Consider the following 17,248-nt stretch of genomic DNA (forward strand, 5'->3'; position numbering starts at 1 on the left):
TAGTGGCATTAGCAAAATTAGCCTTCTTGACTACGAGCTTGTGATACGGCACACAAATTCAAAATTAAAACACTAGCAAGGAGAAGAGGCTCACACTTTAAGTGTCTGACCAACTGCACTGACTCCAGCTTTTGACGTCACTCACTAGGACACACCCACTAAAGGTCCCTTAATACTAAACCTGACTTTTTTTTGTTAAAAAAAAAAAACTCTTCCTTTTGTGACTAATTACGGACAAGACGAAAGATGTTTGCACACCTGATGGCCACCAGGGAGTGCGCTTGCTCCTCTCATAAAGACTCCCCAGAGTCAAACAAACAAACAAACAAACAAACAAACAAACAAACAAACAAACAAACAAACAAACACGCACAGCACACAGGAGTGAGTCAATCGAAAGTAGATGCGTTTTATTACAAAGTGGTTCTCCGAGGCGCGCTCACGTGGTGTGCGTGCGAGGGCGCGCGCGCCTGGAGAGTCTATCGATTACACGGAGAACAGGTGTCGCGCGTGTCAGTGAATGAATAATACAGAGGGCACGAACGCCACTCGCGCACGCATTTCTGGACACTCGATTGTCTTATTGATCTTTAATCGACAAGTAACGGGATGTGTTTTGACTTTTAAAATTCATGAAAAAAATGATGAAAATAGATAATCATAACAGGTTACATGTGAACTATAAGCTATATATTCTTAAGAATATAAGAACTAATATAAAATACTTTGAAGTCAAACAATACCAGTTCAGGCATTTAATAATACTTTGAGAATCCAACAGTATTATATCATTATTCCTGCATTATAGTATGAAACATGGAATGCATATCAACTGAAATTAAAATAATACTAACTGACGAAGTTTATACATGTCTGTCATGAAGTTGAATGAACACGCCTGAGTCCCCCCCCCCCACACACAAACCCTCGTGTCTTAAATGTCAGTCCGATTGCCAAATCCCACCCCCCTTATCGCCATATGCACCCTCCTCCTTCCATGCCGCGTCTGATCCACTCTCGACTTGACGTGCACGCGCGCGCGCACACACACACACACTTTCTCTCTCTCACTCGCTCTCTATTTCTCACGCTCGCGCACCCGCTCGCTCGCTCACCGGAGTTGTAGTTGGAGCCCCGCGCTAGAGCAGCACAGTATCTGTTGGGTGGCGAGAAGGAGCGCACCATCTTCATCATTTCCAACATCCTCATTCTGAGCCCGTTTGGATGTATTCAAATCACGTGACTCACTTTTGCTTGCAGTTGGACACTGGACTTTTGTTGACTCTTGTTTTTTGTCTTGTGAACTTGTTCGCAGGTGTTTGAACTTGGGATTGTAAACGCAAAGTGGAGCTTCGCCGTTTTCCCTATCGAATCCGGTTCCGCTCCAATCCCCCCCATTTGGGATCGTAAAGAGTTCCACTCAAGTCCGCCATGAGGTTGCTGACGGCGTCTTGCCGCTCCCCTTAGTCGCTCCAGCGCCTTTGCTCCGCCACCGAGGAGACGCGCTCCCTTCGCCCGCGATCGGGTGCAAACGGGCTCCCCTCGCCCGCGATCGGGTACCCTGGCCGGCGGGAATCGAGTGGCCTCATCCGAACGGGACCGAAGAAGGATGGAGGCTCCCCGGACGAGAGTTGCGGGAGGAGTCGGAAGAGCACTCCGAGGACGCGCGACCTTCTGGATCTGGACGCTGCTGCTCGTCTTTTGCGAAGGTAGGAAAAGTTCAGCAGAATTATTGACGTGATGCGTCTTATGCATTTGAATGCTTTATTTTTTGGTCAACCTTTTTGCACCGAGCCTTTTCGCACTTTTTGAACGGAAGTTTTGTAGCCAACACACGTTTTGCAAAAAGTGTCTTGTGCGCGCACAAGGCACAGCGTCACGTGACTATTTGGCGACTGCATAATCGCGGTGGTAAAGTGGTCGACGGAATTCCTGCGCATAACAAAAGCATAAAAACTTGTCGTGAAAACCTGAAACGGTCTGCGTTCACATTTATTACTAAATTGAAATGCTCGCGTTCTGTGTAACGACATTGGCACGTGCGCATGCCAATGACGTGTTGCTGTGTAAGAGCCCGATGCCAGTTTAATGTGTGTGTGTGTGTGTGTGTGTGTGTGTGTGTGTGTGTGTGTGTGTGTGTTATTGTGCATTTTGCGAAGCAAAGTGGAACGATTCTGATAAAAGAAGAGAATGTACTCTTTCGTCTGGTCAGGTTGATGCGACGTCACAATATTGTGGGTGGCAACAGATCAGAGAAACTGCTCAAATTTTTTATTTGGTTTTGACGCAGGTTTTTTTTTTTTTAAGTACAAGAGTTGAAGCAGTAGTTATATCTCAAGTCTTTGCATTATTATATTATTATTGTTATTGTTATTGTTATTATTATTATTATTATTATTATTTATTTGACACAAATCTCTTCTACAACAAAGAGTACTCTTGGCACCGCTCGCAACTGGCAGTACAATTCATCTTTTCCTTTTGTACTGATGTGCTTTTCAGTCATTTTTAAAAGAGTTGACTATGAAGGTATCTTTACTTCTCCTGAAGTATGCAGTAAAATTCTTTTTACCAGCTTTGGGATTAACAGCAAAATGGTTCCTGTTGTCCTTTAATGCGTTTCTGTTCTCTTTTCCTCTTTTTTTTTTTTTTCTTAAGTCCAAGAGTTGATTCAGTACTAATGCTATGAGCAGTCTTTTGAACACAATATCGACTTTGACTAAAGAGAAAGAGTACTCGTGCCTCCTATGTCTCCATTTGTTACTTTACTTAAATAAAGGAATGAAATCGGTAGTACTTTTACCATACTCACCAGTGTTGTACTTGGATACAGAGTGTGACATCTTTTGCCAGCCCTTGCTATGCGAGTGCGTGCTAATCAAACCCGACTTACGCTTCGCTGGAGACTTAACGGGACGTGCTGATGTGCGCTGGCTTGAGACCGGAAAAAAAAGTGCAGCGATTACATGCGGTTGCGGGGTTAGGGGGGGGGGGGCAGTCATTGGTCATTGAACACAACAGCTGGGGCTGTGTTGGCACACACACACAAAAAAGTTGAATCACCAAGTATGAAATCTGGAACATCTGAGGTCCATTTTGGCTTTGGTACGTGTTTGAATTGGGTAATTTGTTTTCATCTAATTGGATTGAATTTGTTTGTATTTGAACGGTTGCTTTGTGCCATTTGCGCGACACTTTTTCTGTTGCAGTATAAAACAAAACAAACAAACAAAAAAAGGACAACTTTCCAAATCCATGTACTGCAGCATCAAAAGAAATGTAATCTGGATATCATCAAGATTGGTCGCAATGTAGACACCACATGTAATAAGGTAAAACCAAGTTGAATCAAATTTGGAACCAGATTTGGCTTTGACAGCAGTGCACATACCACATGTGATTTATTTCAGATTCACTTATGACGCAAGTGTGCGTAAGATGACATCAGGTCAAAGTTCTGACCTGAGCAACTGTGCCAGTGCATAAAGTCTTGCCTTTTTCACACGCTGATTAGTGGAGGTTTGGGTGTCACTTCCTGTTGGTGTGTGTGTGTGTGTGTGTGTGTGTGAGTATGGGGGGGGGTAGTTTGTCATGTCTGCAGGGTTCAAAGTTGCATTAATCAGCACCACATTTCCTTTTACATTAGCTTCACTTGACTGTGTGTGCGCGCACGCACGCAGGCATGCACACACGCGGTGGATCATTATTACGACAAGATGACTCAGACGGGACTCGTAATGGATTAACATAGAATTTTAATCCGATGTCATTTATCAGCGTGTGCGAGTAATGACCGCGCGCGTGTTGGGATTTAAAGGCTACGTTGATTAAATGCACAATCTTTCAACTCATGTGTTTGTGAGGTGCCAACAGCAGCGCCTAGTGGTGTGGATGAAAGAATCGTCATCTTTGATTGACATGTAATTTGTGTGGCCCATGGCACACAAACGGTGCAGCAGCAACACATAGACCCCCGCATATTGGCACTTGAGCTTTGCAGACCTTTTTTTTTGCCTCAATGTTTGTGTTTTTGCAGTTTGTGAAATATTTTCAGCAAGTTTTGGGAGGGGGGGGCATGTTTTCTGCCATTTGCAGTCCGTTTTGCATAGGAGATATTTATTGAAGGTTTATCAGCGTTTTGACAGTTTTGGACAGTTTATGAACTTTTCCCCCTGTATTTGCTGATCACGCTCACATATAATTTGTACTCTGTGCAAAACAACAAATATTAGTGCCGTACTGATGTGGTGAGATGTGATGAGCTGAGATGTTGCAGTGGTTGCTGCATCCAGGCAACGCTACATTCAGCGGCGGCGCAGCAGCCAATCATTTTGCCGCAGGCAGACATGTACCAGGCCCTCGATTCAGTTTAGGAATTTCCGAATGAGAATCCCCGGTTTCCGACCGATGGCCGGAAAGTTTGCCCTCGGCGTATCCCTCGTCACACTGATGGGCTTGATTGTGTAGAGTGTCGGTTCTACCTGGATTTTTGCTTCGGTGGGCCGGACTGGCTAGGTCTTTCTCTTTCCATTATCTGCAGTGGGAAGAAATCAGAGCACTTCAGATTGGACACTTGTTTACGACCGGCACAGAACAGCAGACTATTGATTTTTGCACACGCACATACGAACGAGAGGCGCTTTCGGGGTGGTGAGGCGGGCGAGATGAAGGTTTTCAATTTGATTAGCGTCATCAAACGCAGCACTGTTAACAGGCGCAGGCGCTAATAGAAAATCATTTGGATGTGGGGCACACTCTCTCACAGGAATGTTGCCGCGAGGAGGCGAGCGGGGGCAGGCACAAGAAGGTGTGCGGGAGGCTGTCGCCAAATGGATGAAGGTGATGAAAAGTGGGACAAAGGCTTTTTTCCCCCTCATTTGATGAGAAACAAACACAAAGATAAAAGACAGGATGGCAAAAAGGGCAAGATGAGGACGAGTAACCTTTTCCTCCACAAATTCATCCACAAAGTTAACATCAAAGTTTGCAAAAGATGCGACACTCACAGGTGGTTCCTTTCTCCTTTGAGGTTGCTGCAGTGGCATCATAAAAAAAAAAGAGTGAAAATAAGTGAAGCAGGCAAAGTATGAGGGTGACATTTTTTTTTTTTGTAAATAAGCAACAGAATTATAAGATGAAAATAGGCATGAAAATATTTACAAAAAGTCAATGAAAACAACAATATATGATGAATATTAAATAATACAACAGAAGTTGGACAAAAAAGTCAAATGATTGCAACAAAAAAAGTGTGTGAGGAAAAAATACATAACCAAAATGTTACAGAAGAAAATAATAAACATGATTCCCTAAACAAACCACCAAACAACAATCCTATTGAAAGTCAAAATCATTCCCCTATAATAGTTCAAATTCATCTACATATTAAAAACATCAGAACACAAAGCAAAATATTAGCTAAAAAAATACACAAATGTTGCTAAAAACGTAAAATATGCAAGTACGACAAAACACTTGACCTTAAACCGGACCCCCCCTTGCCCCCACCATTGGTCTCCCGTTGGCCAGCATGGCCGTGGTCAGCCAACACGTCTCCAAAAGAGCAAAAATGTGCAAGTGAAGCACAATCTAATCCCATTTGGGTAGTGTGTGTGTCTGGGTGTGTCTGTGATCCAGCTCCTTGTATTCAAGCAAGGTGTCGGGGGGGGGGCTGTTGCCGGGGGACAGGCGACAACACTCGATGGCATCCGCTACATTCCCGCTGCGGCGAGGAGGAGGAAGAAGGAAGAAAAAGTGCGTGGGGACATTAAAAGGCCAGACGAGGCCAACGAGTGCGAGAAGAAAAAAAAAATGGGATGAAGGCAGTTGTTGTGGTGTGAAATGAGAATTGGGGCGGCGGAAGAGATGAGCCAAAAAGAAAAAAAAAAAAGATTGAAGAGGAGGCCTGACTGAGAAGCGAGGCGGAGGTGCAAAAACTCAGCAGCCTGCAGGCGGCGGCGTGCCACGCACATCGTCGCCTCCCGGTGGCCGCGAAATTGGTGAGTGAGGGTCTGTCGACTGTAGCGAGCGGAACACTTTGCTTTGGCCAGCATCTCTGCTGTGCTATTAATGACCAGCATCGTGCGCAGCAGAAATGAGCAGCCAACTGACCGTGACAATCTATACGGAAGCGCCGAGCTGTCAATGAAAAGGCAACCTTCTATTTTTTAACGTACTCGCACGCATGTTCGAACACATGGAAAGCGTCCGTTGAAACACAAATGCGGAGCCGCGGGAAGCTGGTCCTCCTGCGCTCGTTTGTCAAGGAAGCCGCAAAGTGATTAGCATCCCGCTAACCGCGTGCGTGCACGTCCTCCTTAACCAATTAACCAAGCTGGAGGGCACGGCGGCCTTCTAATTAGATGTGCAGATAGGGGAGCTCGTTATGCAAATAGGGGAGGGGGCTCCTTAGGCAAAAGGCCGAGACGGCCGAGAGCTCCCGTGCCATCTAATAATACATGACAACTTTTGCAGGTCGTCCAAAGTCTGTGTGCGCGCGCGCACGTTTCTTTGCTAAAGTGTTTGACTCGTGTGTGTGTGTGTGATTGTGGTGATGGCAGCACAGGCCGGTGTTGACGGTTGTGACCTCGACGTGGCGGCGGGGCCTCCTGATGCATCCATCGCCAATGCTCTCTCCACCACACGCACACGCACTACATATCAGACGAGGTGTTCCAAAACATGCTACAATGTACACTCTTCGAAGGGAGGGAGGGAGGGAGGGAGGGCGGAAGAGGAAATGAGCATCGAGGAAGGCAAACAAGGACGATATGAAAAGAAGGAATTAAAGAATCTTGTGTGTGTGAGTGTAAACTACTCAAGTGTGTGTGCTCAACTCATCAGTGTGTTTTTATTTAGCCCATTATTTGGCTTTGCAAAGCCCGCTGAGGTGTCAGCAGCCTTTTTCTCACCGTTTTATAAAGTAAACACACACACACACGCGCACACACGAAATTCGATTTTCATGTTGAACGACATGAATGATGACATGAAAAAATTTCGAATTAAAATGTTTCCATGTCAAATGTAAAAAAAGAAAGTGCTGAAATTGAAAATATCTTTTTCCAACTTTGCCCGAATAAAATAGTTTTCGCTAATTTTATTGTAATGTAATCGCTCCACGAAAATGTTCCCTGCTGCACATCTTCCCTCAACCGCAAAGCGTCGTAAAAAACAATAACAAAGAGCCTTGAGTCACTCAAGCGGTGTTTTCAGCGGAAGTTGCGGCTCGGCGCTGCCGTTTTGAGGAACAGCTGACATTTGCCCTCTTCTCTCCATCAGATGCATTACTGGACACAGGCCTCTGACATTTGCGTTTGGGCAGTGCTAGCCCCCCTCGTGCTAGCTGACATTTTGTTGGCTGCTAATGCTTATTCATGGCCTCAAAATGGGACCTGTGGGTGGGGCGTGGGAGCACTCCGCTCTGTTTGCTTCCCATTTGTTGTCGACCCAGGTGGGTGGGGCTCTGTCGAATGATAAATTCCACCCTGACCCCAAGAGATAGCAAAACAAATTTGAATTTTAGTCAGGGCAAATCTTTACTTTTTTGTTTACAAAGATGCAAATTGTAATATTTTTTTGTTCACAAAAAAAAGGGTAGAGAAATAAACATATTCGAGACATGTTCGAATATGAAAAATATTTGGTCGAATTCAAGTCAGCTAGCTTCACGGTAACAAAACCTGAGAAATGTCTTGGACGGGCTAATAGAAATTAGCTTGGATGTTATGCTAACTGTTACTTTACGTGCCTTGAGCAGCAACGCACCCAAAGGCTGCCTACAAAATCCTCGCAATCATTTCTTGTGTGCTCAGTGCTGCTTGACATTTTGTGGCCCAGCGCAGTACTGCCCCAAAGGCTCGCACGCGTCCCGATACTTTTGTCGTTGGGTTGGTGATGTTTGTGTGCCATTACCTGGCTAATGGCTAACGCTCAGTAGTGTCACGCTGATGACTTTGTGTGTGTGTGTGCGAACGCGTGCTTGCGCACGTGTGGGACTGGAGGGCAGGCAGATAAAGGTGTCTGCTTTTTTCCGATAAGGACTCCCACCTCTTCATCGCTTTGCTGTTCTCGCCCCCCACCCCCGCCCGTGGTCTTCCTCATTGTCATCCAGCCGCCATTTGCTCCTCAAGATTCCCCTTAAATTTTCATTTCAGGATGTCATTTTTGACTTTGATTCTTTTATTTTTCTAGAACGAGTTCACATAAATTTGTAAATCACGTTTATTTTTCAATTTAATTTTTTAAAAATATTTTAATTCATTTATTTACTTTTAAAATGAAATGATTAGTTTAACGTGTTGTTGAAGTTATTACGATGCAAAATTACTAACAGTTTAATTTAAATGGATGGATGGTACCTTGTTGATTGTTCAAGGCAAAAGTAAAAGTTGCCACGAATACTTCCGGGCCACTTCTTGCAAACTGGGGTACCTTCATTTTAGCTGCCTAGTGAACTACCTCGCTGCCTTTTTCGCTACTTGTTACACGAGCTACCTCCCTAGCAATCTAATCGGCTAATTAGCGACCTACTGTACCTAGCTAGCTTCCTACTTTGCAACCCGCATTTTTGCTCCCAGGCTAGCAACCTCAGAGCAAGAGTTACTACTTTGTCCTATTTGATTTGTGCCTTGTTTGAATGATTCATGCCTGGAGAATACTTTTAGTCTTATTGTGTCTGCCGTTGACGTTGGGTGGAATCAGCACCATGGACAGCTGCAGGCCCCGCACCAAGTCTTGCAACGTGTTCAAAGGCCAGCTCCACCGTTGCCGAGTTAGAATCAGAAACTCGGTCGCCTCGGTGCTTTGCAACTCAAACTAAAAGGTTTATTTTATTATTTTTTAATGCAACTAAAATAGAGGTCATAGTTGCAGCACAATCTGAAGTTGCAGAATTAGGCGAGTGCTGACCAATAAGATGTTGACCAAACCGAGCCGTGTTCTGATGATGGTCTCTAGAGCACATTTTGAAGGTGTTGGTCGCGTTCCGGTCTTGAACTGGCCCAGTCTCGGGATTTTGTGGACACCGGTCAAGACCAGAGCTGATTTGCTGTTCTTCAATTTAATGGGCAAGCAATTAATGTGTCACTGAGCCCACGTTGGGTCTCGGTCTCGTCCCGGTCTTGTCTCCACTCCCAAAAGTCTTGGCGTTCTCACAGGAGCCTCATCCTCCCTTGTTGTTGCCGTGAGTGCTGAGTTTGCTGCGGCATGTTTTTTTTTTTTTTTTTTATTGCGTCAGTCCTCCACAAAAGTGAGATGAGGCAGGTAAGGTGCCTGTTGCTGTCATCAGCGTGCAGATTGGAGAAATGAAACGGCTAACAAGACAAACGGCCCCAGCGATATTAGCCGGGGTGAGCGCGAGGACGAGCACTTTTTCTTTTGCCGTCTTTTCTTTCTTTTTTTTTCCTTTTCCAATCCGCACTTCTGTTGCCGCCTTGGCAGGCTGCGCCGCCGCTCGTCTTTCCTTATTTTGTCTCCCTCTCTGCTCCAATCCACTCGGTGTGTTAGCCTTTAAGAAGCAAGCACCTGCGCTAGCTTATCCTCCTTGCCGTTCTTTAAGTGCGTGATGACATCTGTTGATTAGCATTCCACGAGCGTGAGACAAAGTGGCAGCTTAACCTGCTTGAGAAGTTCATCATGTAATGCTGCTGTAATCAAAGTCACAAACGGCAAAATGGACTTTTGGATTCCTGCGTCTGGGTTTGATTCGTTTGTCACCGTCTACTTGCCAAGAGCTCAGTTGAAGCCTCCGTTTGTACTTAAATGGCAAGGGGATTTATTTTAGACAGAATGAGATGAAAATAAATACAGTTGGAGAAAAGCAAAGCATGACATTTTTGCAAGTGGAAATTAAATTTAACAAACATAATTCCCGTGGAATGTGAGAAGAAAGGTCCATTTGCGGTCCATGGTGCTAAATCAGCATCGAAGCACATCTGGCGTCGTTCGCCGCCGACCCCTTTTTGACACGTCGTGAATTCTTCATCGGGACAAATTCCGAGAGGACAGTCGGCGTCTTTTGACGGCATCCTTTTAACATGCGTCGGGTTCACCTTTTCAAAGGGCTCCTTGAAATGACCTCCGTGACCTTCACGCACGCAATGAGATAGCTTTCGACGCTACGTTGAGTTTGACATCACTGAGGACATCTGTTGACAGTCGCAATTGGTAGAAAAACGACAATCGTGCCTTTTCGTGTGTGAGACATCACCACAACTTTGTGAGCCCCAAAAAAAAGTTGATACCATGCCGAGAAAACATTACCTTGCTGATTACACACTGAGACACACACACGATGCTGAAAGACCGCAGACAAAAGTATTTGGACACTTCCCGCTCGCTCCTGTTGGGGAAGTGTGCCATTACTTCACGTTTGTGCTACTTTTGAAGGTTTTTTTTTTCTTGGTGTGTATTCAGTACCTGCCAGGCTGAATTGTTCTGCCTGGTGTCAGCCGCTGACACTTTACTAGGAACATGTTGAGATACGCTCGTGCGTGTGTGTGTGTGAGTGTGGAAGTCCGAGAGAGAGAAAGAGAGCGAGAGAAAGTAAATCTGTCTTCCCGCTTCTGCCGACAGCCCAGGGAGAGGATGAAAAAGATTTAATACCTCTGCCAAGGTGATGCCCTACAGTGTTGCCTCTCTCTCTCTCTCTCTCTCTCTATCTCTCTCTCTCTGTCTCTCTCTCTGTCTCTCTCTCTCTCACATTCACGCACGCACTCGTTTGCCTTGTTTGCAGCGGGATGTCAGACATTCTCGTACGGAAGCAAAATGCCAAAACACAAAATCAGATTTTCTTTGTTGTAAACGAAACAGAAATATTAAATCTAAATTTCTTTTTTTTTTTTTTTCCAGAAAGCAAAGTAATATTAATTATTATTATATTATTATATTTTCTTTTAGATTTGAGAACATGTCATTAACAATGTTAAAAATCTGTTGGACGTGTGCGCTCACCATCTACACACGGATTAATAGTTTGTGTGTGTGTGTGGTGTTTGTGCGTACACACACGTGGTTGGTGTTTTTTTTTTTTTTTATTAGTGATGAGTTGGCCAACTGTGCGCTGCCATATTTTATCCACAATTAGGGAACTTCTCTGTCAGACGGGACGTAGGCACACACACACACACAATGATACATTGGTATCGTTAGTCCTCATCCCCTCCTCGACAGCTGTGCATGTATGTACGCACGTACACGTGCGCACGCGCACACACTCGCCAACATCCCAGTGTGCGTGCAGACGCAACACGTTAGACGTGAAAGACATGAGAAGAAAAATGAGTCGGTTGCAATTAAGGGTGCCTCGCCGGCCATCTTGCTTTCCTGTGACCTCCCTTTGACCTTCCTGTAAAAGTGACTCACCAAATAGAAAAGAATTTTGATTACAAATATATATTTTGTCCTGTCCTTTTCTCTTCGATGAAGATATTTATAAAGTTCATCTTTGTAAGCAGCATATGGCTCATCAATACTCCCAAATTCCTTTAGCTTGATGCTAAACTATGATGCAAAACATCATAGAGGTGCTAGCAAAAATTAGCATGTACCATTTTTGTCATTATCATTTTTTTTTTTAATTCATGATCTGTTTTTTTTGGTTTTGGTGGAAATCCATGATTTGTGATTTTTTTGTGGGCACGATGTTACAGTCCAAGTCAGGTACAGAAGCCAGAAGACCCTGCATACGTACGTCTTATCGCAATTTCGCCTCTTTCGTGCAAGCATTACCTCATCCCTTACCTCATCCTGGAGTTTATTGCAGTACGGCGAAACAAATTGCGGGTGGAGTGTCACGTTTGGCATTTTTGCAGCTAGTGGGCGAGGGAGATGAGGATGAAGACGTGGAGGAAGATGAAAGAAAAGCTTCCTGCACCTGCCGGGCTGCGTTGTCCCTTATCAAAGCTCCTGGCTCTCTTCATTTCTTCCTCATTTCCTTTGGTGGCTGTCTGGCCGCCTCTTCTTCATTGACTCTCATTTCCTCACGTTATTGTGGCGACGGGCCGGCTTTTTGGCTTGCCGGCGCTTTCGCCTCCCCGAGCGGCGAAAGGGAACAAAGAAGGGGGAGGATGTTCCTGAAAAACAACATCTGACGCCGCTTCTGCTCCGTCACTTTGCCAAATGCTAGCTTGCTCGCTCGCACCTGCCAGTGTGGCCAAATGACAATTTGCCACGTGAAACATTCAACGAAGCACGATATTAATTTGCGCAGAAAAAATGGATGATTTTTTTCCCCACAACCGCGCACCCACCCACAGCCCGGCGCACTCGGAAAGCATCCGCCATCGTCGTAGTAACAATAATGACACATCAAAGCGTCTCATTTCATGTAAGGCCATTTTTTTTTTTTTTTTGGCTTGTTAATTCTGATCTTATTCGTCCGTTGTTGCTTCTGCTGCTGCCGCCACCCCTTCAACTCCGGCTGAACTTTTCCGCCGCAAAGTGTCGGCAAAAGTTGTTGGCATCATATGCGATAAAAATAAGACGGCGACTAGTTCACAGGAAGTGGTTTGAAAGCGTGTGCGCCCGGCAACGACTCCTTGTTAGCAGAGAAGCAGCAGCTATCTTTCTTTTTTTCTCAACAATAATAAATTTGTCGCCTCTCCTCCTCACTGCTCTACTTTTCCACTTTTGTGGTTGTGATTGACGGGAGAACTTTGTGTTTATGCTGATTGGCTTTTGTAACCTGATTTTCTTGCAGAAAATATAATCACAACGCCGTTTGCAGTTTTACAAAAGAGGAAGTGAGCTCATCTCAACTCCAAATTGATTTAATTCAGTCACATCAAATACCTGTCAATTTTTTATTCCAGTTTTGTATTGACACATTTTTTTTGGATTTAATAATTGAATTTTTGATTTAAAAAAACAAAACAAATAACTTTGACTTTGTTTTTGTAATCAAAACTTTTGTTTATCATCAAATTGTTTAACTCAATTTTTATAACGATAATAATATGTGTGCTATTTTGTAAAGTGACCTTTTTAAAAACAAAAATAAAATAACAACCAAGAACCTAGAGATCAATCAAACACTCCATGAGGTTATTTAAGACTTTTTTTTTTTCCCTGCTCCTAAATGTAGAATCTTCGTTCGTCGTCGCTTTTTTATTTATTTTTTTTCATTTTTATTTTGTTTCTCCCGTCCTGGTTTTCCCACCTCCGCCTCCCTTTGCAGCTTGTGTGTCGGCATGTCTGTGTTTTGGCTGCGTGGGCACCATCCTGTCAAAGCCCTGCTGTGTGTGTGTGTGTGTGTGTGTGTGTTTGTTTTGCTTCAATCGCTGTGTGCGTGTGTGTGCGTGTGTGTGGCTGTCGAGTTTGATAAAAAGCCTCTTCTTTTTTTTTTTTTTAAATAAACAGCTTTTCCCGCTCCATACGATGGAGCCTCTTTGATCGATTGCCTTCCTCCAATTCTGTCTTTGATTGCTCGGCGTTCTGATCAATGGCTGCTTGCACGCTTTGTGCACGCTCTCAGCCGAGCGCTTCAAACGGCACGGAAGTTAAGTGGCGCCGCGCCGGGTTTCCCTCAACGGGCGGGAGGGAAACTAACTTGCTAAAGGACAAAATCCTTGGATTAGCTTCCGTTTGCGTGCGGCTAACGCGTGGTGAGATGCGCGTGATCCGGTTTACGATTTTTTTGACATTTTTTCAGAAACAAGCTGTCATTCAGTAGACTCCCAGTTGAAGTTCATGAACAAAGTGAGTTTCATTTTGAGTACTAGAACAACCACATAGCTTTTCCTGAGCAAACTCCATTTTGCTTAAGACAATGCAAAGCGCCCAAGACAACCTCAATAAATTAGCATCGAAACTATATGTATAACTGAAATTTGAGCACAGGCGATGTTTCACAAACGTCATGTATTCTTTATCCTCTGCAAAGAGGGAGTGATATTTATTTTACAATTGAACAATTGTGAGCGTCTCCTTCACCTCAAGCAAATGTCTGTATTATACTGACCCCAGGTGGCCAAGGCACACACACACACCGGAAAGAACACATTTGCCGTGAACATAATCTGCCAATGTACACGGCCGCCCTAGCGCTCTTGTCGAACGAAATATTTCTTTGTTTATTCCCTGACAGAGTTGGGCCAGTGCGTGGCACTTTGACCCGCTTGCAGAGCGTCGGTGTGAAACTTGCGACTTTCGTATCTCGGAATCTCAGAACTGACACGTGTTTGTATCGTTTCCGTTTGTTAGCATCTTTGCATCGTTGGGCCTCCTTTAACTTCTTTGAAACGCTGCGTCTTTATTTTTGTATCTCAGTATACGAGTGCAGCTTCAGGTCATCTCACGATCTCAACATTTCAGCATCTTAGAATCTGTTAGCAACTTTGCAATCTTAGCATCCGAGCATCTCAGCACCTTTATTTCTCTTTGAGTCTCGGCGTCTCTTTCGAATTTCACCATCCTCGTAGCTTACCTTGTGTCTCGGCATCTTCGTATTTCAGCATCTTAATGGCATTCTCGGCGTTTGGCCGCATTTGTCAAGGCACCTTTGTATCAGGGGCTCTTTCGTCTCAGTATCACGGCCCGGTGGCATGTCAATGGCGTTGCACCTCTGCGTCACGCCAGTTTAGCATCACTGTATCTCGGCATCTTCTCGCCCTGCTGTGGCCGTATCTTTACATCTCAGCACGGTCCTCTCGATGCATACATTGCGCGTGTGTGTGTGTCTATAAATAGATCCAGCTGAGCAATTAAAGGGAAAGATAACGAGGGGAAGTGTGGCTAACGACAGTCACTGGCCTTATTTGTTGTGTTTGTGTGTGTGCGTGTGTGTGTGTGGTGGGGAGTCTTTTCAAAGGCATATTAGCGAGCGCCTCGAAAGCCGAGTGGCAGCTTTAATACTTGCTCATAACTGCACGTACGCACATGCACAGTTTTAATCACGCTGTGTGTGTGTGTGTGTGCGTGTGTGTGTGCGAAAGGCTGCTTGATGTTGATAATGACGCCGGGGTAATAGATGTGTCACTCTGCACAATTAAAGCGACGCACTGACGATACAATTTCAAGAAGCCGTATAAGCGCATGCGCACACGCATTCATTTTATTTGGAGTTGTAAAAAAAATATGCTGCATGAATGAAGGATTAGGTCACCGCCTGTCACGTTTGCTCCTCGCTTGTAATTAAGCCTGAAGTGATGTGTGACACACACACACACACACACACATGTACGCACAGATACACACAAGCACAACTACATCTTTGTATCTACCTGCAATAAAGTGTCAAAAGAAGTTCAGCCCTGGAAACAGCTGACCCAAAGCAAGTCCACAAAAAACAACCCCCCCCCCCACCAAAAAAAAGTGATGATGTCATATCATCTACGAATGATGGGACTTACGACCATCCAATCAGATTACCCAAATTGGGATTTCCGCGATACGGCAGCAAAAAAACATGCAATTGGAACTTCCATTTAAAGTTCTCTCTGCTCTGCTCTGCGCTGCGTGTGGTTGAAAGACATAAGTTGTTCCGAACAACGCAAGGCACTCCGCCTCGGGGCGAAAAGAAGCTGGTGAATTATTGAGGCGACACTGCAAACAAGTTATCACGCGCGCGCGCACACATGTCGTAGTGGGCGGCCATTTTTGCTTTTATGAGCGTGTCAGCGTGTGTTTTGGCACCCAAAGATCTTTCACTCGAGAGATGAGCCCATTGCAATTTGACACTTTTCCTAGAATTGTACACATGAATTCATGTGTACCATTTTTATTCCCGCATGAAATAGTTTTCCGGCACACCAAATTTAAATGATACATTTTTTTATTTTTTTTTGCTGTGGAAATTCTGTATTTGGATTTTTGGGGGTAAATACATGTGTAAAAGGCAAACTTGACAATAAAAATAGCGGTCAAAATCTATTTATCAATTGATTACTCGTATACTTTTCCTGTAATCTATCCGCTTCAATCTGCTCCCTGCAATAAAGTTGAAGGATGTTTTTGCTTGGAAAAAAATGTTTTGATTTTGGCAAAACTACGTACGACCTCACAGTGGTCCGCAAACTTTCCATCTGATGACTTGTTTGTCCTGCCAACCCTCATTTGCCAGGTCAGCAACCGTGTGTGTGCTGGTGTGTGTGTTTTTGCGTGCGTGCGTGTGTGTGTGTGTATTAGCAGTATAGAGGACGGCCAATATCAACAGTGCAGGAGGCCACCCCCTCAAAAATCACACTGATCCAAAGTCAGTTTGACATGCGAGCAATTTTCTTTCTTTCTTTCTGTCAAAAAAAACCGCAGGGAAGTCTACTTTTAAGAAAGCACATTTGATTTGGAACAAAAGAGTGAAATAACGGGCGTCAAATCATTTCATGGAAATAAACGCTAAGCGTCCTTTTCTCCAGGCCTCACTCAATAATTCAGTCTCGTCTGTGTGTGTGTGTGTGTGTCTGCTCTTCTGAGTTTGGCGTCAAAGATCAAATGAAGTGAGTCGCGCTCGTTTCATAAACAAAAACAAATGTATTGAGGACGATCGACCCAATATGGCGTGTCACATGAAGTGAAGTTAAGCAGAATATGTTAGCATGCTAGTATTTAGCATGAGCATCCCGTACATGGGTTCATTAAAATTATTTCAAACAATAGTTCAGTTCTAATATATTCAAGTAACGAATAAAATAAACCAATGTTTTTCTAATGAATATACGAATGTGTGTGTAGAAATGTTCTAATAAGAAAAATGAAAATCTTCATCGGGAGCTGAAAAAGTCCTCATGGTCTTTCACTCGGGTCAGATGAGGAAAATCAACTCTTGAACTTTAATGAAAAGAAGGTGAAGGTTTCACAAAACTCGTTCCCCTAGCAGTGGATGCATTTGAGTAGCGTTTAGTTTTGGTGAAAAAAACTGGTGAGCGGCCAATCGAGGCAGCCGTTTCCAAAAATGTCCCCAATATGAAGAAATTGCGATTTCAACAAATATGACAATTTGATCCGTCTACGGACTGCTTGTGTACGACGCAAGTATTTATTTAAAAGGCCTGAACATGTTGATTGCATCTAATTTCTTCATGAAAATCGCTCGTTCGAGTGTTTGGCGGTCATCCAAATGACATCAAGCTTTTTTTTTTTTTTTTTTACCCCCCCCAGCTCATTACAACTCCTCAATATCCACCAGTCCCTTCAATAGGTTCCTTTTTCTATTCTTACGTGTGTGGAGCAAAGGTTGGATTACCGGCGTGTTGTTGCCAGATAGGCTTGGATTACGCGTGGGGAGAGACACACAGCGAGGAACTGGAGGTGT

General features: G+C 44.2%; 1 protein-coding gene across 4 annotated transcripts in view; it reads left to right on the forward strand.

Annotated features, from left to right (window-relative positions):
• Nucleotides 1–17,248, forward strand: part of LOC148397683 (transmembrane protein 132B) — a 73,707-nt gene that overhangs the window by 1,824 nt on the left and 54,635 nt on the right. For all 4 annotated transcript variants that reach the window (XM_088376473.1, XM_088376474.1, XM_088376471.1 and 1 more), the window contains exon 2: nt 1,316–1,709. In XM_088376473.1, coding sequence (XP_088232599.1) covers nt 1,610–1,709 — 100 coding nt within the window. In that variant the 5' untranslated portion in view covers nt 1,316–1,609. The remainder of the gene's footprint in view (nt 1–1,315; nt 1,710–17,248) is intronic.

This window comes from Syngnathus floridae, chromosome 5, assembly GCF_059516105.1.
Source record: "Syngnathus floridae isolate MCC-2025c chromosome 5, RoL_Sflo_1.0, whole genome shotgun sequence".
In the NCBI taxonomy this organism is placed as follows: domain Eukaryota; kingdom Metazoa; phylum Chordata; class Actinopteri; order Syngnathiformes; family Syngnathidae; genus Syngnathus; species Syngnathus floridae.